Below are 24,279 nucleotides of genomic sequence, written 5' to 3'. Positions count from 1 at the left end.
GACTCAGAACCACACAAGACCGAACGCGGCAGCGGTGGCAATGCTTGTCTGAATCAGGAGGCAGAGGCAGAAAGTTTGGAAGTTCAGGTTCCCCTCCATCCATAGTAGTGATCTCCAGACCAGCAAGGGACGCAAAAGACCCTGTCTCTAAATGAAAGAATCCAAAAAGAAGCAAGAGTGCAGCTCTGCAACCAGGAGCCGGACCCCGCATGCAAGAGCAAAGAGCTTTATTCGGGCCTAAGTCCATCTCTCCACCATCACCAATGGGGTGGATCAGAGAGGACAGCCCCGAGCAGCTGCACAGCAGAGTCTTTATTGGGGTTAAGAAAGGACAGGGGATTTCTAGCTTAACAGTTACATGACTGGATGACATTCAACAAGGGCAAGCTTGTTACAGTGATTGGCTAACTAACTAACACTGAGTGAGCTATCTATAGACCTCAGGAACGTTAGGTATTTTCTGTGCCATGAAATGTTCTACTACAAGGTCGGTGGGCTACCCGGCACAGATGCCCCACTCTGAGATAAGATACCTTCCCATTCTTGTGGTTATCCTCAGGCTGTTCCTTGGGCAGGGAATCTTATGACCTCGGTTCTGGAATTGGTGACCTATGGCTTAATTCCCGGTGACCTTGGGGTAGGGTCACTGGTGACTTTTGTTTCTGGGATTGGTGATGTATGGCCTAGTTCCCGGGGACCTTTGGGAATGTCAGGCCTGGTTCTCTCAAGCACAGGCTTAGCATCTGTGAGGCCTGGGTTCAAGTCTCTATGAGGGAATAAGAAGGTAGGGAGGGAAGGCCCTTTAAAGACTTTTGGACCTCCAGATTTAGGTTCTAATTCTTCAATATGGTGTACAAGGTCTGTAAAAATCAAAGCCTCATCTTTTATAGTTGTTTCTCTTCACCTCTCCACAGTTGTCATAGTCTCCCACTCACTTCTTCTTCCCTCCTATACTGAACCCTGATTTATCTCCTAAAATTAGCCATTCTATCCCTATCCTATGAAACTCTGCATAGAAAATCCTATCTGCTCTTCCTTCATCCCTACTCCTTGCTGATATCACTTAATTCAGGCTTTAATGCAGATCTCATTTTAGCTTGGTATAAAATCCAAAATCCTATAATCCCAGCACCTGAGATGTTAAAGCAGGAGGACTGGGAGTTCAAGGCCAGCCTGGGGCTATATGAGACTCTGTCCTATTAAAACAAAACAAATATAGAATCTTACTTTACATAGGATACCTTCCTCGACCCTTCAAACCTGGGACAGGTTTCTTTCTAGACTTTACAATAAATTAGTAGAGACAGACACAGAAGAGAACAGAAGGGAAACAGACAGAGCTGGAAGTAGGAGAACTGTGTGTAAGAGACGGTATGACGGAGAAGTTAGGGTAAGTTTAGCTGAGCTAGCTGAGAGGCTGCCCAAGCTAACGGCCAACATATTTAAACCACAACAAGGTCCACAAAAGCCTCACATAGTCTACAGGACAGCCAAGGTCAACAGAGTAAGTTCCAGGACAGCCAAGGCTACACAGAGCAACCCTTTCTCAAAAAAAGACAAGAGAGTGTAAGGACTCTACTCCAAATTCTACTTTTTAATCCTTTTAGTCTGAGAGTAGGTGCCTATGAACTATGAAAAATAGTAAAAAGATCAAGATCAGGGGTGAGGGAGTGATGAACAGATGAGTGCCATGGGATTTTTAGGGCATGTATAGGTACATGTCATTATGTCTGTCAAAACACACAGAACCACCTGGAGTGGTGTTTCACAGCTGTGATGCTAGCACTCAGGAATCTGAAGCAGGTGGATCTCTCAGTTTGAGGCTGTCTTGGTCGACATAGCAAGTTCCAGGCCAGTCAAGGCTACACTGTCTCAAAAAACAAAACTAAACAAGAAACAAAACCATAAAATAGGTTTAGCAATATGTCGGTTCACCCACTGTAACAAACACTGCACGTGGATTAGGATGTTAACAACGCAGAAGGCCAGTGTGTATGTGTATGGGGTGGGGGGATAAACGATGACAGACAAGAGATATTTGTGGACTTTCATTTCCTTCTTAATTTTGCTGTGAATCCAAAACAGTTCTAACAAAGTCTGCTTTCAAAAGCTGAGAACTGGAGATGGCTCAGTGGTTAAGAGCACCAGCTGTTCTTGCAGAGGACCTGGGTTTGGTTCCCAGCACCCATACAGCAGCTCACAACCATCCATAACCCCATCTCCAGGGGGCTAACACCGTCTTCTCACTTTCTCGGACACCAGGCATGCACATACACACATAAGCACATACATGCTGGTAAAATGCTCATACAGCTAAAACAAAGCCATGCCTTAAAAAATTATAAGTGAATGGGGAAGTGGGGCTGTGCCTCAGTAATACAGCATATCCACGGCATACACACAGACCCTGAGCTCAATCCATAGCACTGCACACAAAAAAAGTAAAAAAAAAAAACAAAAACAGTTCACAAAAAAGGGCAGATATGATGCTCCCATTTTTGGAAACGCGATGCTTCTCAAGAGGCTTGCACTCAGAGCCCGGGTGGGGACTACGCACAGCATAACGTAGAGCTGATGTTACTCTCAGTCAGCAGCCAGAGCCAAGCTAATGGCCATCTGCAGGGGGTGCGTTTTTGGAAGAGGATCCTCCGGGCCCCAGATGAGGGAACTCAGACCCATAAAGAAAAATACATGATGGGCGTAGTGGAGCATATCTTTAATCCCAGCACTCAGGAGGCAGACACAGGCAGATCTCTGTGAGTTCCCAGTCTGGAGTTGAAGGACAGCCAGGACTACAGGGAGAAATCCTGTCTGGAATACAAAAGAAAGAGAGGGAGAGAGAGATGGAGGGAAGGAGGAAGGAAAAGAAAAACAGAAGAAAAGTAAAAAGGACAGTACAGTCACCTCTGGGCGCTCCCCGCGGCTCTTCCACAACGCTGTTCTTAACTACCCAAAGCTTCCGTTTCAAATTCTTACCTGGGATCTCTGTCTTGCAACGTGAACTTGCAACACTGCTGATGAGAGTTGGGCCTCTATGCTGAGATAAATACTGCAGTCAAACGCGGTGGCCACGGATGGACACGGCTCGGCGGCTCACTCCCGCAGGCCTGCTTCCTTACCCTCCCTAGGCCTTCCCACGGCGATCACTAACAGAAAATGTCCCCACAGACTTGCCTACCAGCCAATGCAACTGCATCGTTTTCTAACTGAGCTTCCTTTTCCCAGACTCGAGCTTGTGCTGCTGCTTTTAAAGAGTCTCGCTATGTAACTCAGACTGACTCAAACTTGAAATCCTTCCGCCTCGGCCTTGCAAGTGCTGGGCTTATCCACATGGACCACTCTGTCCACCTGAAGGACATGTTCTCCAATTGTGTTGGGTTTTGTTTTCTGCTCATGTGTCGCAGACGAGCCTAGAACCCCCTACTGTACTTCCAGGATGACTCTGAGCTCCTGCTACTACCTCCTCAGTGCTGGGACGACCCGAGTGCCCCACCACAGACACCACCACACTCTATGCATATTTTATTCTTATTTTGTATGAGAAAAATAAACCAAAATTAAAAAGAATTATCAAGTTTCAAAGGAACTAAAAGAATACAAATGAACTGTAACTGTCGAGAGGGCGTGGCTAAATGAGCAAGACCGACTTCATGTCCAGCTTAATTTTCTTGCCGAGATACTAACTACTAACTGGCCTAAGCAGCTTTCTGTTCCTCAGAAAAAGAAACTTCAGTTAAGGAAAAACCACAGAAACAGGTTCAGCCAGGGCATTTGGCCTGGGAAGATAAGGTTGCTTAGCTACAGGCCTGAGAAGCCCCTGTGCCCTGATCAGAGTCACATAGCCTCCACAGGCACAGGCCAAGCTGACTGAAGCCACACAGGCCCATCGGCACCTACCAGTTTGGGCCAGCTTGAAGTGGTCTAGAGAGCCCCTGATCAAGCTTTAGCCTATCCTCATGCCCTTACTTTTGACCTGGGCCAATCAAAGTAAAGCTGACCTAGCTGTCCCTGAAGTTCCCCCTGCTGACTTTATATAGAGCTTGCGTGCTCCTCTGGGGGTCGCCATTCTGCCTGGATGGTGAGCCCTGCATGCTGGACTTCTGCAGAATGGACACCTTCTGTTGCCTTCATGCTACCCAAGTTTGGGGTTGTCCTTTCAGTGTATTCCCGACCCTAACACTGTCATGTTGTGAGGTAACTCAAGTGGCCTGCCCTCCGAGGCCTTTAGGGTTCTGACAACATCCTATGTCACCACCTGAGCTAAGTGCTCCAGATATAACCCGCCTGCCACTCCCACACACTCTCTGTCTGCTTCGGTTCCTTTCCCCTTCCCTCCTCTCTGACTCTTCTCTCTCAGGGCCCCCACCACCACCATGCTCCTCCTCCTCTTCTCCTCTAACTCCTCTCCCTTTTCCTTCCCCCAAATAAATCTCTTCATATCCAGATCTGTTGAGTGTGTGGCATTTTTAAGTATATCCTAACAATAACTTCAGAAACTTTTTTGCATTTATTATTTGTCGTCCATATGCAAGAGGACCTCAGAGCACAACCTGCCGCAGTCAGTCCCCTCCTTCTCACACGGGCTCCAAGGAGCAACCTCAGGTCATCAAGCTTGACAGCAAGTCTTCCTACCCACTAAGCCATCCTGCCAATCCTGTAACTTAAGAATTTTAAACTATGAGGCTGGAGACATGACTTAGCAGTGAAGAGCACTGGCTGCAAGACAGCCTGGGCTTGATTGCCAGCGCCCAGATGAAGACTGCAACAGTGTGTAGCTCCAGTTGCAGGGACAGTGACCACTTCTGACCTGTCTGCACCAGACATGCAAGTGGTGTGGACAGCTATGCTGGCAAAACATCCACACATGTGAAATTAAAATAAATAAAAATTTTAACATTTTATCTTGATAACTTGCATCACTGTGAAGAGATACCAGGACCACAGCAACTCTTATTAAAAAGCTCTTGATTGGGGCTGCTTACAGTTTCAAAGTCCATTGTCATCACGGCGGGAAGCACGGCACCGTGCAGGCAGACATGGTGCTGCAGAAGTAGCTGAGGGTTCTACATCTGGATCCACAGACAGCAGGAAAAGAGACACGCAAAGCCCACACAGTGACCCAGTTCCTCTCTCATGGCCACACCTCCTAATCCTTTCAGATGGTGCCTCTCCCTGCTGACTGGGTACTCAAATCTATGAGCGTCTCATTCACAGCAACACACATTTTGAAACAATGTGATTTACAAACTATAGGGAAGCTGTGGTGTTTTAGGCATTATTCAAGTTGTGAATATACAGTCTGTAAATCACAAGTTCTTCTCAACTTGTAATATGTTTGGACATGATCAAACATATTGTTTAACATGACCATGTGACTATATATAATAAAGACAAATACCACAAAGACTTCAAAAACACCTGGATTCTACCTAAGACCAATTAAAATATCAACTATTTCAACAGATCTACCCACCTTTTATTGCAAATAGACCCTATTCTGAATAAATATACTATCTATGTAAAAAAATAATAAATAATTATTACATGCAATTAAGCAGTCTCTAGGACTCTAAGAAACAAGTCACCAAATCAAAAATTAAGACCAGTTCACATGTTCCAAGGCCAGACTTCATCACAAGTTCCATCAAAAGCTGCCGAGGATGTGGAACCACAAAAATTATCTTTACAAAAGTAGTACAGATGCTTTGAAAGATGGTTTGGCAGCTCCTTTCCTAACGGAACATTCTGACCAGCCAATGCTTTCCTTACGTCCAGAGAATGGAATTCATTTGTTTGCGGTTTGCTGTTGTTATTATTATTTGCACTACTGGGGGGGGGGGCAAATCGAGGCTCTGTTCTACTGAGCTAAATCCCCAGCTCTCAAATAATGGAGTGTTATCTAGCGCTACAAGGAAATGGGCTATCTTGCCATTAAAAACTACAGAGTGACTATTACTAAGTGAAAAAACCAGTCTAGAAACAGTGCATGTTTCCAACTGCTATGACATTTTAGAAAAAGTAAAAGCAGGGAGCCAATGAGGAGATCACTGCTGCCCCAGGGAGGGGGATGAACACACGAGTCAGACCGTGAAGGGACTCACGCTACTCTGTGATCCTGTCATGGCAGACACAACATACACCTGTCAACAGAATATACAGCACCACGTGTAAACCTTAACACAGACTTTGGCTAACAATCTTAGTTTTACGTACTCTAATAAAGTGGTGTTGATACTGAAAAAGGCCTAAACTGCTGCTAAAAAATGGCCTTACCACGCACAGTGCCCACCTCTTTAACACCAGCACAGGGCAGGCAAAGAGAGGCGGTTCTCTGTGATAGCCAGGACAGCCAAGGCCATATAATGGGACCCTGTCTTTAAAAAGTCAACTTATTGTTTTGAAAAAGTACCAGCAGGTCTGGAGAGATGGCTCAGAGGTTAAGAGCACTGGCTGTTCTTCCAAAGGTCCTGAGTTCAATTCCCAGCAACCACAAGGTGGCTCACAGCCATCTATGATGAGATCTGGTGCTCTCTTCTGGCATGCAGGTGTACATGCAGGCAGAATACTGCATAAATAAATAAATAGAAATAGTAACAGCAGGCGGGCACGTGCACTGCCGTGACCACCGTGATCCCAGCACTCGAGGAGGCACAGACAGGCAGACCTCTATGACAGCCAGGACAATATAATGAGACCCTGTCTTTAAAAGCAAAACAAAACAAAAAACCCCAAAAGTCTACTAACTGTTTGAAAAAGCAACAGCAGCCAGCACTCAGGGAGGCAGAGGCAGGCGGATCTCTGTGAGTTTACGGCCAGCCTGACCTGCAAATTGAGTCCAGGACAGCCAAAGCTACACAGAGAAACCCTGTCTAGAAAAAAGGAAAAAGTAACAGCAATGTGTTTCTGAGCTCATACTTACTATGAAGGACAATCCATCAGTTTTCATACCAAGAAACATTCAGTCAGAAAAAAATTTAGTCTTATTTTTAAAGAGACACAGCACAGTTGTTTCCCTGGGATCTGACCTCTATAGTGGAGCCGAGATAAGCAGGAGTGCGCTAGCACCAAAGCACAAGCACGCGGTGTCTATGCTTAGTCTTTCTGTACACAGCAGATTCAGAATGAGACTTGAGCCTTCAGCATCACAGCATCCAATACTTTCTGATTACCTGAATCTGAAACAACGTCAAACTTATTCACTGAAGATTCTGTGGCCTCTGGGAGCAGCGACAGTAACACGTACCTAAGAGCACAGTACTCAGGTCAGCCTGTGCTACACAGCAAGTCCCAGGCTGGCCCAAGTCACACAGCTAGACCCTATCTCAGAAACCTAAAATAAAATAAAATCCAGTGGGTGAGGACAAAGTAGCCCCGGGCTAGTATGCTAGCCCAGCAAGTGCCAATTTCTGGCTTTGATCTGAAGAGAAGGGGGAGGGAGGAGGGAAATTTCTCTGATTGTTTTCTCAGTAGAAGAAATTAACATATCAACTAAACAGTAAGCTTGAGATGAGGATTAATTTCTTCAAACCTCTACTATTGAAACAACTTATTTTCATGAAGAAAAGGGACTCTAATGTATTGCAAATGGATACCCCTGTACGTCCCACTCACATCCAAATTCCTGACTTGAAAGTTTGGAGGTGGGGCTTGTGAGAGAGATAATCAGTGCTAGAAGCTGAATGGGCAGAAGCCTCCCAGTGGTAGTGGAAGGCTCACAAGACAAGGCACCCGGCAGTGTATTTCTCTGCCGCATGCACACGCAGAGGCCACAGGTCCTTCTAGAACCATGAGAAATAAGCTCTACTGTTTAAGCCAAACAGTCCAAGTACTGTGTTACAGATACTACATGGACTATACTACAGAGGAAACTAAAAGCAATTACAACCTACCTCAATTAGACACAGACCTAAACTGACTCGTCAGGCCATGACTTCCAAATATGCACCCGTTTGTTTTTACGTGAATTTGCTATCAAAGAATATAAATTCACAACAAGAGAGAAGTGCAGTGATAACGTAGTAGAATTCGGAAGCTCATGATTTCTTTACGCTCTAAGGAAAATCCCCCTCACAGTTCGGGCCCGGCCTTTCACCCGCAGCCCGGCTGCCTCCCCCTGCACCTGCAGGTACACTATGCTAGTCGCTGGAGACTTCACTGCGTTCACAGCAATTCCGATGCTGTGGGCCACGTTAGCTTTCTAATTATTATTAGCAGTGGTGTGGCAGTGCGGCACATGTTAAGTGTACATATGGAGGCCGAAGACGACTGTAGGAATCGGCTCTCTCCTTCCACCTTGTTGAGACGGCGCCTGGGTTCTGCTGTGGGGGCCTCTAGGCGACTCTTGTGTTTGGCTCCCGTCTTGCCGTAGGAGGTGCCACAGAGGCACACCACCGTGCTTTCTGGCTTTTTGCGTAGGCTCTGGGGATGGGGCGCAGGATAGCAGGCTTGCACGGCAACTACTTTTACCTGCTGAGCTATCTCAGCAGCACCCCAGTTTTAATGTTTAAGTCATTACAGTGAACTGGGGGGCTGGCTCAGAGACCAAGAGTGCTTACTGCTCTCAGAGACCAGAGTTGAGTTCCCAACCACCACATCAGGCAGCTCATACTTACCTGTTGCTACAGTTCCAAGAACTCTGACACCCAGTGGCCTCCAAGGGTACCAGAACAATTAAACATAAATAAATAAATCTGTTTTCTTTTTTTTTCTGTCACTATGGTGGTTTGAATAGGACTGGTCTTCATGAATGCTTGGTCCATAGGGAGGGCCACTATTAAGAAGTGTGGCCTTGCTGGAGTGGGCGTGGCCTTGCTGGGAGAAGTCAGTCACTGTGGAGGTGGGCTTTGAGGTCCATTTGCTCAAGCTCCATCCGTAGTCTTCTGCTGCCTGTGGATCAAGACGAAGAGCTCTCAGCTCTTCTCCAGCATGGTGTGTGCCTGCATGCTGCCATGCTTCCTACCATGATGATAACGGACAAAACCTCTGACACTCTAAGACAGCCCTAGCTAAAGTTTGCTTTTTTATGAGTTGTCGTAGTCAGCCAGGCATGGTGGCCCTTGCCTTTAATCCCAGTACTCTAGAGGCAGAGAGAGGAAGATCTCTTGAAAAAAGCCAAACAAACAAACAAAAGAGTTGCTGTGGTCCTGGTGTCTCTTCCCAGCAATGGAAACCCTAAGACAGCCACAATGTGCCAGGTGCAGTAGCAGACTCTTTTGATCCCAGCACAGGAGGCAGAGGCAGGCAGACCTCTCTGAGTTTGAGGCCAGCCTGGTCTACATAGTAAGCTCCAGGACAGCCAGGAAAGACCCTGTGTCAAAAAACAAACAAGCTGAGCATGGTGGTGCCTGACTTTAATCCCAGCACAAGTGACAGAGTCAGGGGGATCGTGAGTTGGAGGCCAGACTGGTCTACACAGCGAGCTCCAGAACAGCCAGTACTGTATAGAAAGACCTCTTAAAAACAAACAACAACAAAAGCCACTACAGTATAAGATGAATACTCCTGACTTGAAATGGGCTTCTTTAAGTGGGGAGCTAAGGCCTGCCGCTGAGCCCCGCCTCCTTCCCAGCAGGTCAGACGCTTTCGTCTGCACCAGTCGTGTGACTTACTGCAGAAGGGCAGCTATACAGGAAGAGTTAGGCTTTACAGTTAGACTAATGGGGGTGCTTAGATGTCATCACTGCTTCCTCTGCCACTCGTCACCATTTCTAAGGCAGAAATGTTAATAGTTGGGAACTACGTCTAACTTCACAGTGATGAACTACGTCTAACCTCACAGTGATGAGGTAAACAGGGCAACCTGTCTCTCAGCAGTAAGTAAACCCATCTGAAAGACCAGGGAGCTACAACTGGGGAGCTACCTCAAAACACTTCACGGTTCACATTATTCAAAGAAGACTCTTATAAATGTGAAGTTATGCCTAACTTAAACTTTCCCCTGCCTCATTCCTCTCACAGGACAAAATCCAAGCGTCACTGATAATCAGACCCCTTTTTAGCAACCTGTAGCTCACTTGTTTCATTACGTCCTTGATGTCCCTGAACTCATCACACTATTCCATCCAACTCTTAATGCTGTTCCCCATCCAGGTAGAACTTATTTTGTTTGTCAAAATTTCATCATGAGGAACCAGCAAGATGGCTCAGCAAGTAAAAGCACTTGCTACCGCACCTGATGACCTGACCAGAACCCATGTCAAGGTGGAAGGAGAGAATCCACTCCAAAAAGTTCTCCTCTGACCTCTACTCATTCACCATGGCACATGGCCCGCAAATTTCATCTTCAGGGAAAGAGAGACGGTGGGGGAAGTGCTTGCCACACAGGTGTGAAGGGAGGTTCGAACCACAGAAGCCATGGAAAGGACGTGAGACAAGAGGCGAGGGCAGAGAACCCTGGGAGCTCACAGCATGAAACCCATCTACACAGGCAGAAGGCCAGCACCATCACCTGACGCTGTCCTCTCGGTGTCACGGCACTCACACACATGGACGTCAACATGCTATACACACAAACGAAGATGAACATTGAAAGATTTAGGATCAGCGAGACAGCCATACTATGTATGCCCTCCAAAGGATAATTTCAAAAATGGGTTTACACTTAGTGTACAGGCATTCATGCATGTGTGGCCACAGAACATCTTGCAGGAGTTGGTTCTCTCCTTACACTATGTGGGTCTCAAGGACCAAACTCAGGTCATAGACTTCGTGGCCAGCACCATTACCTGCTGAACCATCTCACTAGCCCAAAAGTCCAGCCTAAATATTGCTATAATCTACAACTAATTTATTAGGCTTTTTATTTTGCTTTCAATTCTTATCATTTGAATACACTTTCATCTCTTCTTACACACCATGCTCTTCATTAGATACACAGTATCACACTCATCTTTATATAGCTCCAACATAGATTATTATAATTTAAATATGAACTGTCCCAACAAAAGGTTCATTTGTCAAAGCTTGTTTCTCAGATGCTGACACTATTAACATGGGAAAGAAAACCAGGTGGTGTTGGCCCATGTCATTAGTGCATGCCTTTAATACAGCACTTGGAAGACAAGAAGCAGATCTCTGTGAGTTCCAGGCCAGTCTGAGCTACTTCCAGGACAGCCAAAGCTACACAGAGAAACCCTATCTCCAAACAAACAAACAAACAAACAAAAGATGGCTGGGTGGTAAAGAGCACGTACCGCTCTTCCAGAGAGCCTGAGTTCAGTTCCCCACCCATGCCAGGCAGCTCACAACCACCTGTCACCAAGCTCCAGGGTGATCCAATGCCTCTAGTATGTGTGGTCACTTGCACACATGTGCACATACCCATATACTCAGACATACACACACATATACATGAGAAAAAACAGATTATTTTAAAAGGGAGTAAATCCTAAGGACACTACTGTCATCAAGTATTTCGTGAGTACACAGCTGGACGGGCTATTAAGACGCAGGCCAGGGCTAGTGGAAGCAGGTCACTTGAGCCATGCCTCTGAAGAAGGCAATGTCTCCTCTCTCTCTGCCTCCTTCCCACCACAAGAGGAGCTGTTAGGCTACACTACAAGTTTCTGTCACCGTGACATTCAGTCTTGCATGAAACCTGGAAGCAACCAAGGAAGGAGAACCGTGCAATCCTTCGCCCAGCAAGCTCCCTTCCCCTGTGCGCCTAAGGCACTCCATCACAGTGACGCAGCTCTGACTGACACATTTGTACAGTCCTCTGCAGCAGGAATGAAGGGACACCCATGCTTGTGCTGTGACGTGATTAAAAGAAACACTCTGATTTATCAGTTCAGCACGCCATACATTCATTCAGTTTTTGAATCTCATATCTGAGAAAAGAACTACATCTAACCAAAAAGAACGTTGAAGGAACTTTCAGTTTAATCATGAAAAAGGTGGCTGCTTCTGTCTTCAACTCTACTCAGCAGCCAGCTTTCCAATCTTAATATTATGAATTTCTAAAAGAACAGATTATATCTGCTTCTTGAGGTGAAAAAGCAATTGCTTGCTGCCTTTTACATTACCTAAGTCTAATTACAGAACATTACCTTAGGATTATATTAAATTACACTGTTATTCAACAAAATGATTTATAATTTTAGTCATTCTAAAACTAATTCATGGTGAACCTAGATACCACAAAAATAAAATCAACCTTAGCTCTAGGAATCCGAGTATCATTTTTGTCCTCCAACAGATGTTTGTCCTCAGGTCACCTCCCCAAACCCAGTGACATGCTATCTCGGGCCAGCAGCGAAGGTAATTTTGTTCTGTTGCTTGAATCAAGGTCTCCTGTAACCCAAGCTGGCCCTAATCCAGCTATGTAGCAGAGGACGACTCTGAACTCCTGGTCCTATGTCTCCACCCCAACTGTTAGAATTGCAGCTGTGGGCTACCACACCCGCATATAAGATACTTTTTCTTTTTTTATTCACAATTAATTTTGTTTGTGCATGTGCACACATGTGGAGGTCAGAGGACAACTTACAGGAACGGGTCGATGGATTAACCAGACAGGCAGGCTTTGTAGCAAATGCCTTTCTTGCTCTGCCACCTTGCAGGTCCTGATAATGTTCTCTGAGACAGTTTCATGTATCCCAGGATGGCCCTGAACTTACTTGATGAAGCCAAACATGACCTTGAACTTCCGGCCACCTCCTCCCGAAAGCTGTGGTGCTGGGTTACAGCAGTGAGCCACTGAGCAAGCTCTAAGCTCCAAAAGAACATTTTATCAGCCATGACACTGAAGGGTAGGAAAGTCTGCAAAAGTAATTGCAAAGCAAGACAAGGAATCCGCTCTCCTCCCGCTTCGTGTCCAGAACTACTGCAGTGCAACCACAGGGTTCTCTGGGAGAAGTCCTTGACTTGTTCATATACTCAAGAACAAGTTAGTGTTTGTCTTTTCATATTTATTTTCTTTTGTGTGTGAGTGTGCCTGAGTGTACTGGCTGAGTTAAAAAGATGATTGAAGAGCTAGTAGAAGCTGGCCTGCTGGCCTTCAAACACTCAAGAGGTTGAGGCAGGGGAATTCCAATTTTAAGACTAGCCTACCTAGGAAGACACTCTGTGTGTATGTGTGTCTCTTTCTCTTGAGTTAGGGTTTCTTTGTGTAGCCTTGGCTGTCCTGGACTCGCCTGTAGACAGGCTAGAAAATGAATATTTTAGGCTTTGCCATCCAGCCTCTGTCCTAAGTGCCCAATCCTGGCCGTGAAGGGCAGAAATGAGACAATTATCACACTGATGGCTGACGTTCATATCACGCTCACGTGTCACCTCACAGCTTTTTAAACAGGCTAAGAGAGCTTGTTCTGGAGAGCGTGAGCGCAGCTCCCGCACCAACACGGTGGGGGCTCACATCCACCTGTAACCCAGTCTGGGGGATCTGACCCCCTCTTCTGCTTCTCGGGGTGACGTGCGGTGCACACACAGTCAGGCAAAACAGTCAAACACAAAAATAAATCTGTTAAAAATAGGCTATTAGAAGGTCAGCCTTTCATTCCAGCAGGATAGCCAGGACTACAAACAGAGAAATTGTCTCAAAACAAACAACAGCAACAAAACCCCACCCAGTGGTGACCCATGCCTTTACCCCACCCAGTACTTGGGAGGCAGAGGCAGGCGGATCCCTGAGTCCAAGGCCAGCCTGGTGTATAGAGCTCTGTTATACCAGGAGAATCAGCTTGTACACGCACCGGGAGGAGGAAGGGGCGGGGGCGGGGCGGGGGCGGGGGCGGGGCGGGGGCGGGGGCGGGGCGGGGAGCGGAGCCGGAGATCTAAAACAGCGCGGGCTGGTCCTAGCGAGGCCAACCGCAGACAAGCGCGACTATGGCCTGCGGGCGGGCAGATACGCGCAGACAGACGGGCGGACGGACGACAACCGGGCAGTGGATGGAGAGCTAAAGCGCGTAACCGCGGATAAGTGAGCGGGCCGCGCGGAAACCGGCCTTGGCAGGGCGAGGCGGCGCAGGCCTTTAAGCCCAGCCCTCGGGGAGGCAGACGCGGGCGGATCACTGTGCATTCAAGGCCAGCCTGTCTACAAAGCAGGTCCTGGGCAGCTAGGGTTACGCAAAGAAACCCTGTCTCAAAAAAAAGGAGATAAAAAACAAAAAACAAAAAAAAACGGGCTTTGATCCGGCGCATGCGCACAATGCGCACACACAACTCCTGCTCCCGCTCTGCCTCTGTCACCACCGTGACTCGGCTGATCCGGCTTCGTAGGCTGCTGGTGGGAAAAACAGCCGGGCCGCGGGGCGCCAGTTTCTCATCGCTGTTCAGGAGGCGACGTTAAAAAGCAGAACAAGTTAGCAGTGGGCGAGGTTTCAAGCCACAGTGCGGGAAAGACATTATCGCGAGACCGGGGAAGGGTTCTGCACGCTGCGCAGATGGCTACACCAGCAGAGGCCGAGTCTCCTAAGAAGCTCAGCCACAAAAAATACAGGGCACTCCTGAAGAAGGAGAAGCGCAAGAAGCGCAGGCAGGACGTGGCCCGGCTGAGGGATCTGGAAGCCGCAGCCACGGGGGACGACGGTTCTTCTGAGGAACAGCCTGCAGAGACACTGGAGAAGGAGCGGCAGAAACTACACGAGGAGTGGCTGCTCAGGGAGGAGAAGGCTCAGGAAGAGTTCAGAGTAAAGAAGCAAAGAGAGGAGGCCGCTAGGAGACAGCAGGAGGAACAGGAGAGACAGATAAAGGACGAATGGGAAGAACAACAGAAAAAACAGAGAGAAGAGGAGGCGCAGAGGCTACAAGAGAAGAGAGAGAGAGAGGAAGCGGTGCAGAAAATGCTGGACCAGGCTGAAAACGACGGCACTTGGCAGAATCCAGAGCCGCCGAGGGACCTGAGACCGGAGAGGTACCGCGCCAGCTGCCCCTTCTACAGGAAAACGGGGGCGTGCAGGTTCGGCAGCAGGTGTTCACGGAAGCACGACTTCCCCGCGTCCAGCCCCACCCTTCTGGTGAAGAGTATGTTCACGACGTTCGGGATGGAGCAGTGCAGGAGGGATGACTATGACTCCGACGCAAACCTGGAGTACAGCGAGGAGGAGACCTACCAGCAGTTCCTGGACTTCTACCATGACGTGCTGCCCGAGTTCAAGAGCGTGGGGAAGGTGGTTCAGTTCAAGGTGAGCTGCAACCTGGAACCGCATCTGCGGGGCAATGTGTACATCCAGTACCAGTCGGAAGAAGAATGCCAAGCTGCGCTCTCTCTCTTTAATGGAAGATGGTATGCAGGCCGGCAGCTCCAGTGTGAATTCTGTCCAGTGACCCGGTGGAAAGTTGCAATTTGTGGTTTATTCGAAATGCAAAAGTGTCCAAAAGGAAAGCACTGCAACTTTCTTCATGTGTTCAGAGATCCCAACAATGAGTTTAGAGAAGCTAACAGAGACATCTACCTGTCTCCAGCCTGGACTGGTTCCTCCGGTAAAAACTCCGACAGGAGGGAGAGGAAGGACCACCATGAAGAATACTGTGGCAAGCCAAGCTGCCGCCACTCCGGACCGCACCACTCCTCCAAGAGAAACAGGGAGCCCGAGAGGAAGAGCCCGCACCGGTGGAAGAGGTCTCACAACCAGGGGGCAAAGGGTCATGAGAGGCACAGTTCAAGGCGAGGAAGAGAAGACGACAACAGTCCCGGCCCACAAAGCCAGAGCCACCGAACCTGAGCCAGGCTGAGGCATGAGACTCTGAGACCAGGGTTGGCAGCAGCAAGATGCCGTTACAGAGTAAAACCTAATGCAGATACCCCAAGATATTCCAAACAAAGCTGATTACAAAGGAAAGGCGGATGACTCAATCTAGTTGCCAAACAAATTGAAAATCTTGTGGCTTTAACAGGGACAGAACCAGGTATTCATTATCTCTTAGTCCTTTACTGTTACAATTCTTGGTATCATGTTATTGATGTTATTTTCCATACAGTTTAAACTAGCTTTCATATGTTGAGTTTTCATGTAATAACCAAGATTACTTTAAATGGTGATGTCTTATTATATTTACAAATATACTTATTAACATCATTTTTATGTCTTTTGAGTCAACAAAATTTCCAAATATAAATTACATTTATGTTTTACTAAAAAAGAACACACAGGAATACAGAAATGCTAATGTTCCCTGTTTTTGTAGACAGGCTCTCACAATATAGCCCTGGCTGGCATGGAACTTGCTATGTAGACTAGGCTGGCCTTGAACTCAAGAGTTCTGCCTGTCAGATGCTCGGGTTAAAAGGAATGTACCACCATCACAGTCTGATGTAATCAGTGGATTTTTTTGTTTTTTAAAGGTGTGTGTATTTGCACGTTGGTGTGTGTGTGTGTGTGTGTGTGTGTCTGCAAGCACACACATGTGAGTGCCTTAACCTATAAGCCATCTTTCCAGCTCATGATTTTTTTAAATCAAATATCTCATAAAACTTGAGAACAAGTTAGTAAAAATTCTAGGTATCTACCAAGCAACCAACTTAACATAATTTATACATGTTATTTCCAAATATTAACACTGTGAATTTAAGACACAGTGATGCAATGCCCATAATCCCAGCACTCAGAAGGGCAGAGGCAGGCGGATCTCTGTGAGTTTGAAGCCAGCCTGGTCTACAAAGTGAGTCCAGGAAAAGAAAGCTAAGGCTACATAGAGAAACCCTGTCTTGGAAAAACAAAACAAAACAAACAAACAAACAAAACATTGTGAATTTAAGAATACGTATTTAAGGGAAGGGTTATCTTTTTGTAAATGTTCAAATTTTAAATACTTTAGGCTCTTAAAACCAAATAATACCTGTCACAGTCACTGTTACTATACTGCCAACAGCTGCTACAGGTAAGAAGCAAATGAATGAGCATGTTACCAAGTAATAGCAAACCATTATCAAAATAAGCACAATGGGGCGTGTCACTGAGTTGCGGAACACGTGGCTGGCAAGGCCATGGTTTAATGGCCACAGTTTCATCAAACAAAGCAATAAAAACAAAAAAGATGGGAATGTGGTAAGGAGTAGAATGGTAGCACAGGCCAGATTAGGCCTACAGCCATAATTCGCCACCTCTGACTTAGAGTATTATATATTTTGCTCTTTCCACACAGGAACTGTATTTTACATTGCCCAAGCTAGTTCTAAACTCCTAAGCTCAAAAGATTCTCGTGTTCCAGCTTCCCAGTAGCTGGGAGTACAGGCATATGCCACTCTGCCCAACTGTGCTCACCTTTTCAATGCAACTGGCACATTTAGGCACAACCCATTCATTCAAATGTCCTATGAATCTTCACTAAGTGCCTACCCCATGCCAGAAATAACTATTAAGGGATAGAGAAAATGCTAAAGCTCTGCCCTCTTTACAGATGAACATGCTGGTAAGTGCAGTGTAAAAACTCAGGTAGCATTACTCTTCATACCGAATTATAAATGTGAGCTGAAAGAACTACAGAAAAACTGGACGGCCTGCTGTGACAGGTGATACACACCTTTCATCCCACCACTCTGGAGGATTCCTGTCAAGTTTGAGGCCAGTGAGATCTACATAGTGAGTACTAGGCACATAGTGATAGCCTATTTCTTTTTACATAATAATAAATAGAGGCTGGAGAGATGGCTCAGCAGTTAAGAGCTACGCACACCATGACTCCTTAATTAATTTCAGAACTGCTTGAGCACCCAGAACTCAACACTGGAGTGACAGAGCCCACAAGATAGTTCACTGGGTAAAGGCGCAGGTGCGAAGCCTGAAGGTGTAGGTCAGATCCCTGGAACCTACGTGGTGGAAGGAGAAAACTGACTCCTATAGTTCTGACCTGCCCATGTGTGCGCGCGCGTACACACACACAGCTAGTGTGAGTGAATGGGCTACTTCACATCCACAAGCAAATGAAATGTGTATCTTTTTGTGATTAACAGGTAAAGCTAGAGAGCTAACATCCCAAACAAGGAAAGTGAAAGAGTCCTTTCTACATAGAGTACTCAGTATGCATGTCAGAGAAGCATTGGGAAACAATGTGAAATTAGGAACCTGAAAGTGCTGCACAGTATGTTGTCAGGTGGTTGGCAATAAGGGAACTGTTCCCTGGGCCTGGCTTTAGCTCGGCATCACACGCTTACCTAGCACAAGATCCTGTGTGGTCCTCAGCACATCACAGACTGAGCCTGGTAACGAGTCTGTGCAGAACACGATTTTCTAGGGGAAGGGCGTGAAGTCTACAGGAATGCCAGCAGGATGGAAGGAAGAGGTGTTCACTTTTTCTTCTGATGCACAGCTGCATGCCCTCGTATTATGATCAAATTGGACTGCTTACCATTTCTTGGGTGTGACGTGTGTGTGCATGCACACGTTCATGTATGTGTATACATGTGCATGCACACATTCACATGGTGAAGCAGGAGCGTGTGTATGGCAGTGTACACCCAGAAGTCAGGACCACGTCTGGTATTGTCCTTACCTTGTATAGTGTGAGATGGGGTTTCTTTGTTGTCTTTTCACGATGTATACCAGGCTAGCTAGCCCTCAGCTTCCAGAATTGTCCTGTTTCCACCTCCCAAGTGTGTGCAAATTGCAGACACACTACATGACCATCTTTTAAGACTTGTTTAAGATTTATCTTATGCGTGTGAGTATTTTGCCTGCCGTGTGTACCTGGTGCCCAAGGAAGCCAGAAGAGGGTGTCAGATTCCCTAGAACTGGAATGACAGAAGTTGTGAGCCACTGGGTGCTGAGAACCAAACCCAGATCCTCTGCAAGAACAAGTGTGAGCCGCCTCTTCAGCCCCGACACATCCAGCTTTTATGTGGGCTTCAGGGGTTTGAACTCAGGCCCTTGCACTTGTAAGGCAGTCACTTTACCTCGAAAGCCACCTCCCCACCCCTACTCACCTCACCATCCTTGACATGCTCTACACTTTCCTCCCCCACGTCTGCTACCCCATAAATATCCTGCCATTACCTAAGTCCAAAATGATCACTTTGTTCAAAAGCAGCAAAACGGCATCTTCAAGAAGCCTGCCATTAGCTGGGGCTTTGGGGGGTGGGGGCAGGGTGCGCACGCCTTTAATTTCAGCCCTTAGGAAGCAAAAACAAGCAGATCTCTGTGAGTTCAAGGACAGCCTGATCTACACACTGAGACCCTATCTGAAAAAGGGAGGGGGCCTGGAAAGGGTAGGTAGCAGTGGTTTTATTATTACTGCAACACATATCTTAAAGTTTGTGAGGAAGATACTGAAGTGGAAACAAAGGGAATGTGAAAGACTGCTTCCAGGAATGGATGGAGAGAAGGCCCAAATCCTGACTGACAATACAACGGCAGCATTTCAACAAGGAAAGAGACCTCCAGCTCCATTCTCTGTTCCTCCTCTTGAAGGGGCCAAGGTTCCCCTCCCTCAGACCCCCCAGTCCTCCTCACTCTGATACGATGCAAGTGCCCAACATGGGAGGCCCTCCCATGATGCCAATAATGGGCCCTACTCCTGGAATGACGCCTGTGGGACCTGCTTCTATAATGAGGCCATCCACGCACGGAGGCCACAGCCCCCGGCTCCCTCCAATCTTTTAAGGCCCGTCCCTCACTGAACCTGGAGTGAACAAACTGGGTTAGAATGGCTAGCCAGCAAGCCCCAGGATCCTTCTGTCTCTGACCCCCAAGGTTTGGATTACAGGCACCTGGCTCTCTCTGTGGGCTCCAAGGGATGGATCTTGGGTCCTCATGCTTGCATAGCAAGCACTTTACCAACTGAGCTATCTCCTCAGCCCTGTGTTCTAATCTTCAGAGGGGTGGGTGTCCACTGTTTGTTTGTTTTAATACAGCATTATTTTTACAGTTCTTTTTTTAACTCTGGCACTAGAAGCATTCCTATGGCTAATTCTGGGTCTAAGTCAGAATTAATATAGCGGTCATTAGCCACATGTGAACACTTTAGCCATTTGAAATGTGGCTAGTTGCAACTAAAATATTTTAAACGTAAAATGCACATCCTAAAGATTTTTGTGAAGGGGCTGGAGAGATGTCTCAGTAGTTAAGAGTACTGGCTACCCTTCCAAAGTGTCTATAACTCCAGCTCCAGAAGTTCCAACACCTTCACACAGATAAACATGCAGGCAACACGACAATGCACAGAAGGTAAAAATACTTTGTAAAAGCAATACATTGTTTAGTGATTACATAAATGGTAATACTTTGAATATACTTTAATAATAACATCTTACTAAAAAAAAAAAAAAATCACAGGAACCAGCTAGGCAGATAGCTCAATCAGGGCCTGGTTCTGATTCTCTAGCACCCATGAAAAAGCTGGGCATGGCCCCCTATTTCTGTAACCCAAGCACCGGCAGAGCAAATACAGGAGATCTTTGGAGTTCCTGGATGGCCTAGCCAGTCAGTGAGACTGGATTCAGGTTCAGTGGGAGCCCCTGTCTGGAAAGATGGGAGAGTGATAGTGCAAGTCACCGCCATAAACCCTTAGCCTTCATATGTGTCACACACAAACACACGAGTGTGGTGGTAGATGCATGTAAGTCCAGGGCTTGAGAAGTGGGAGGATCAGGAACTCAAGGTCATACAGCTACACACTGAGTTCAAGACCAGTCAGGGCTACAGGAGGTCCATCTCAAGACCGAGATGGTGGAGGAACAGGGGTTGGAGAGATGGCTCAGAGGTTAAGAGCACTCAATGCTCTTGCAGAGTCCCAGCACCCACACGGTGGCCTGTAACTGTTCCAAGCATCAGGCACATAGGCAGTGCATGCACACACATGCACGTGTAACACCCATACACATAAAATAAAAATCAACAAAGCTTCTTAGTTAATTTCACCTGTTATGTTCCCCTCATAATTTTCATGAGACAGTCGGATGGATACTTCGTTCCGTTTGGTAAATGCACTATTAACCAAGAAGTCGGCTGCTTTAATAGTGTTTACTCCAGCTAATCAATCTTTTATCTCCCCAACTTCTACAACCCAGGAAAGCTGGAAGGCACACTCTCGCATAAAGGGAGGCCTGTATACAAGGGGCCCTGGCTGGCTTGGCTGGCCTCGAACTCAGACAACTCCGCCAGGCTCCCAGTGCAGAGATCAAGGGCGTGCACCACTACTCCCAGCTTCAACCTATCAACCTTACAGAAGTCCGGGATGGAGGAAACTTATCTACACTAGAGGCGCGGAGAAGACCTGAGGGGTGAAAGGTTCTCACGGCTCTGCGTGCCCAACGCATAGGGCGTGGGGCGGGCCCGAGCGGGGCGGGGCGCAGGGCGAGGAGGGCAGGCCCCCGGTACCTTCAGAAGGCCCCTCATCTTGGCCAGGAAGGGGCGGAACTCCTCCAGCGGCACTTCCGGGTAGAGCTGGCCGTGCAGCAGCTCCTCGGTGAGGCCCGGCTGCCCGTGGAAAGCGCTCTGCGCCAGGCCGCCCAGCAGCCCGCTCAGGGACTTGCAGCCCTCCAGCTCGCCCGCCATGGCTAGGCAGGGCCGGCGGCCGCGCTCCGCCCCGCTACGGCGGCCGAGAGGGGCCGAGAAGGCGGCCGCGAAGCGCGTGCTCGGTGTAAGCCGTTCTCGTACAAAGTCTATTTTCAGGGGATGAGATGCCTAAGAGCAGACGCTAGTAATAATTACACAGCTTTGTCCTTTACTAAAACCCGGTGAATTGCGTTCTTTAAAAGACAAAATTTCAGGCTGGAGAGATGGCTCAGAGGTTAAGAGCTGCCCTTTCAGAGGTCCTGAGTTCAATTCCCAGCAACCACATGGTGGCTCACAACAGTCTATACCGGGATCTGGTGCCCTCTTCTACAAGACATACATGTAGTCAGAAAACTGTAGACATAGCAAATTAATCTTAAAACAAAAAGACAGAATTTCCAAATATGTAAATTAGAACCCAATTTAAAAATCGATATAAGCTAATTGTCCTTTAAAATAAAAGGAAATAGCATGCTGCCCTTTAATCTCAGCGATGGGGAGGCAGAGGCAGGAGATCTCTGAGTTAGAGGCCAACCTAGTCTACAGAGCAAGCTCTAGAACAGCCAGGAGTACACAGAGAAAACCTCTCTTGAAAACCAAAAAATAAAAAATAAAAATTAAAGGGAAATAGCATAATATAATATGAATTCTAATTGTGTTTAAGCACAATTATTATGAAGACCGGTGAGCAGATGACATATAAAGTACCAGGTGTCTCCGTCTGTTTTGAAGGAAATGTGTTTGAAACAGTGACTTCTAAAAAGATGTGGACTTCAGGAGAGGTTGTGTTGAGAGTACTAGGGACTGGAACCAGGACTTTGTGTATTCCAGGCAGGCATTCCACCGCTGAGCAACATCTCCAACCCCAGTCAATTCGGTTTTGTTGTTGTTGTTTTTGTTTTTTTTTCTGGTATGAAAAGATTTATTGTACAAAGATGGAGAGACAGAGAGAGAGAGAGATTCAGGAAGGGGGGCACTCATGGAAGGGAGAGAAACTCCCTTAATTTTAATTTTAATTTTTTAATTGTTTTTTATTTCTGTTTTTTTCAAGACAGAGTCTCTCTGTGTAGCCTTGGCTGTCTTGGACTCACTTTGTAGACCAGCCTGACCTTAAACTCACGGAGATCTGCCTGCCTCTGCCTCCCCAAGTGCTAGGTGTTTTAGTTTCTTAAATATCTATATGAAAGAAGAAAGACTCAATTCATGGGTAACTTATACTGTAACTTAACAGTAAATAAACAATGGCTATTTTTAAATTTTTTTCAATTAGGCCAGAAATGTTGATTAAAAACTGATTGAGTCAGCCAGGAGTAGTGGTGCATACCTTTAATCCTGGCACTCTGGACTCACCTGGTCCAAGAAGAAAACATTCTTTCCTCATTGTTGTTTTTAAACAAAAACCCAATTGTTTGATTTTACCAATAAAGACTCACAGGATACCAGGGTGAAAGCCTGCTGGCACAGAGAGGCAGAAAAAGCACCCAGCTGACCTTTGAGACAGAATTTCTCTGTGTAGCCTTGGCTGTCCTGGACTTCCTTTGTAGACCAGGCTGGCCCCAAACTCACAGAGCTCTGCCTGCCTCTGCCTCCCTGAGTGCTGGGATTACAGGCATGCACCAACGCAGTCCTAAAAACCTTTCAAACAGAATGTCCTACCTTTCTAATTCCTGTTTCTCTATCCATCCTCGGGACTTCCTCTCACGCTCCTTGGTTTTCTCCTGTGTTCACTTCCTGTCAACTGGTTGCTTGCTCCATCTTTTGACCTATGGTTGACTTTATTTAATCTTGTTTACAGGAAACTCTTGGATTAAAAGTATGTGCTAGGTAGGGCTGAGCCACACCACAATTAGAAACAGGTTTCTCCAGTACACAATCTTAGGGTTTACAGTGTGATCAAATGTCCTGCAACACCTCATTTTACACAGTAATTGTAAGCTGGGGATGTGTTGTATATAAAAGCAAGCTGAAAAACAGGAGGAGATAGCTCACTAGTTAACAGACTTGTTGCTCTTCCAGGACACAGATTCAGTTCCCAGTGCCCACATGATGGTTCACAAACCATGTAATTCCAGTTTCAGGGGACGCAGTTCGCTCTTTTGACTTCTCTGGGCACCAGTCACACAGGTGGTGCACATACAGGCATCCAAAAAAACACTCATTAAATAAACCTTGCAATGTGTGCGTGTGTGTTGAGCGTAGTGGCACACGCCTTTAATCCCAGCACTTTCGAGGCAGAGGCAAGGGGATTTCTGTGGGTTCAAGGCCAGCCTGATCTATAAAGCGATTCCAGGACAGCAAGGGCTTTGTTGTACAGAGAAACCCTATCTCAACACACACACACATACATACACACACATACACACACACATCTTACATAGGTGTATGTAAAATGGAGTTAAATTTTAGGCTCCAACAATTCACAGAGGGTTCTTCACCTTCATAAATGTCCCCTGTATGGCAGACCATTATACTCCAGGCCTCTGTTCAGTCTGTGCTATTCCTACCCCTCTATGAAGGCAACAACTAAACTGAGCCTTTCAGGAATGTGCCATTCTGATAAAAGCCACCGATCTAGACTGTTTCAGTTAGTGTTTATCTATGGCTTTTGCTTTCATCCGAGAGAAACATTATGAAGTGTATCTTTCCCAAAAAGTGGTTTTCTAATAGGCAACTTCAGAAATGTTTTGTGGATCAGAGAAAAACAACCCTAAAAACAAGCTATACTTTTGTGTTAAATGTGCCCACAGGGACTGCAAAGGGGCCAGGTGTGGTGGCACCCACCTGTGACCCCAGCACCCAGGAGGCAAAGGTGAGGCCAGCCTGTCCTGCATTGTGAGTTCGGGAATCCCGG

The 24,279-nt window shown here is 46.8% G+C and overlaps 2 protein-coding genes across 2 annotated transcripts in view; one reads left to right on the top strand and one right to left on the bottom strand.

Moving 5' to 3' along the window:
- The window catches only part of Commd1 (copper metabolism domain containing 1), a 96,263-nt gene extending 74,797 nt beyond the window's left edge, over positions 1–21,466 (bottom strand). The window contains exon 1 of the mRNA XM_021626705.2: positions 21,252–21,466. Coding sequence (XP_021482380.1) covers positions 21,252–21,428 — 177 coding nt within the window. The 5' untranslated portion in view covers positions 21,429–21,466. The remainder of the gene's footprint in view (positions 1–21,251) is intronic.
- Positions 13,750–16,016, top strand: LOC110539866 (U2 small nuclear ribonucleoprotein auxiliary factor 35 kDa subunit-related protein 1-like). Its single transcript, XM_021626694.2, has one exon. The coding sequence runs from the start codon at positions 14,382–14,384 to the stop codon at positions 15,660–15,662; it is 1,281 nt and encodes a 426-aa protein (XP_021482369.1). The 5' UTR covers positions 13,750–14,381; the 3' UTR covers positions 15,663–16,016.
- Positions 21,467–24,279: the final 2,813 nt, after the last annotated feature.

This window comes from Meriones unguiculatus, chromosome 12 (genome assembly GCF_030254825.1).
Source record: "Meriones unguiculatus strain TT.TT164.6M chromosome 12, Bangor_MerUng_6.1, whole genome shotgun sequence".
In the NCBI taxonomy this organism is placed as follows: Eukaryota; Metazoa; Chordata; class Mammalia; order Rodentia; family Muridae; genus Meriones; species Meriones unguiculatus.
The sequence above is the reverse complement of the archived record's forward strand: the minus strand, read 5'-3'. Positions and strand labels throughout refer to the sequence as shown.

Bases quoted from the DNA above. Each gene is read 5' to 3' on its own strand.
- LOC110539866 (XM_021626694.2), top strand. From the start codon at position 14,382: ATGGCTACACCAGCAGAGGCCGAGTCTCCTAAGAAGCTCAGCCACAAA.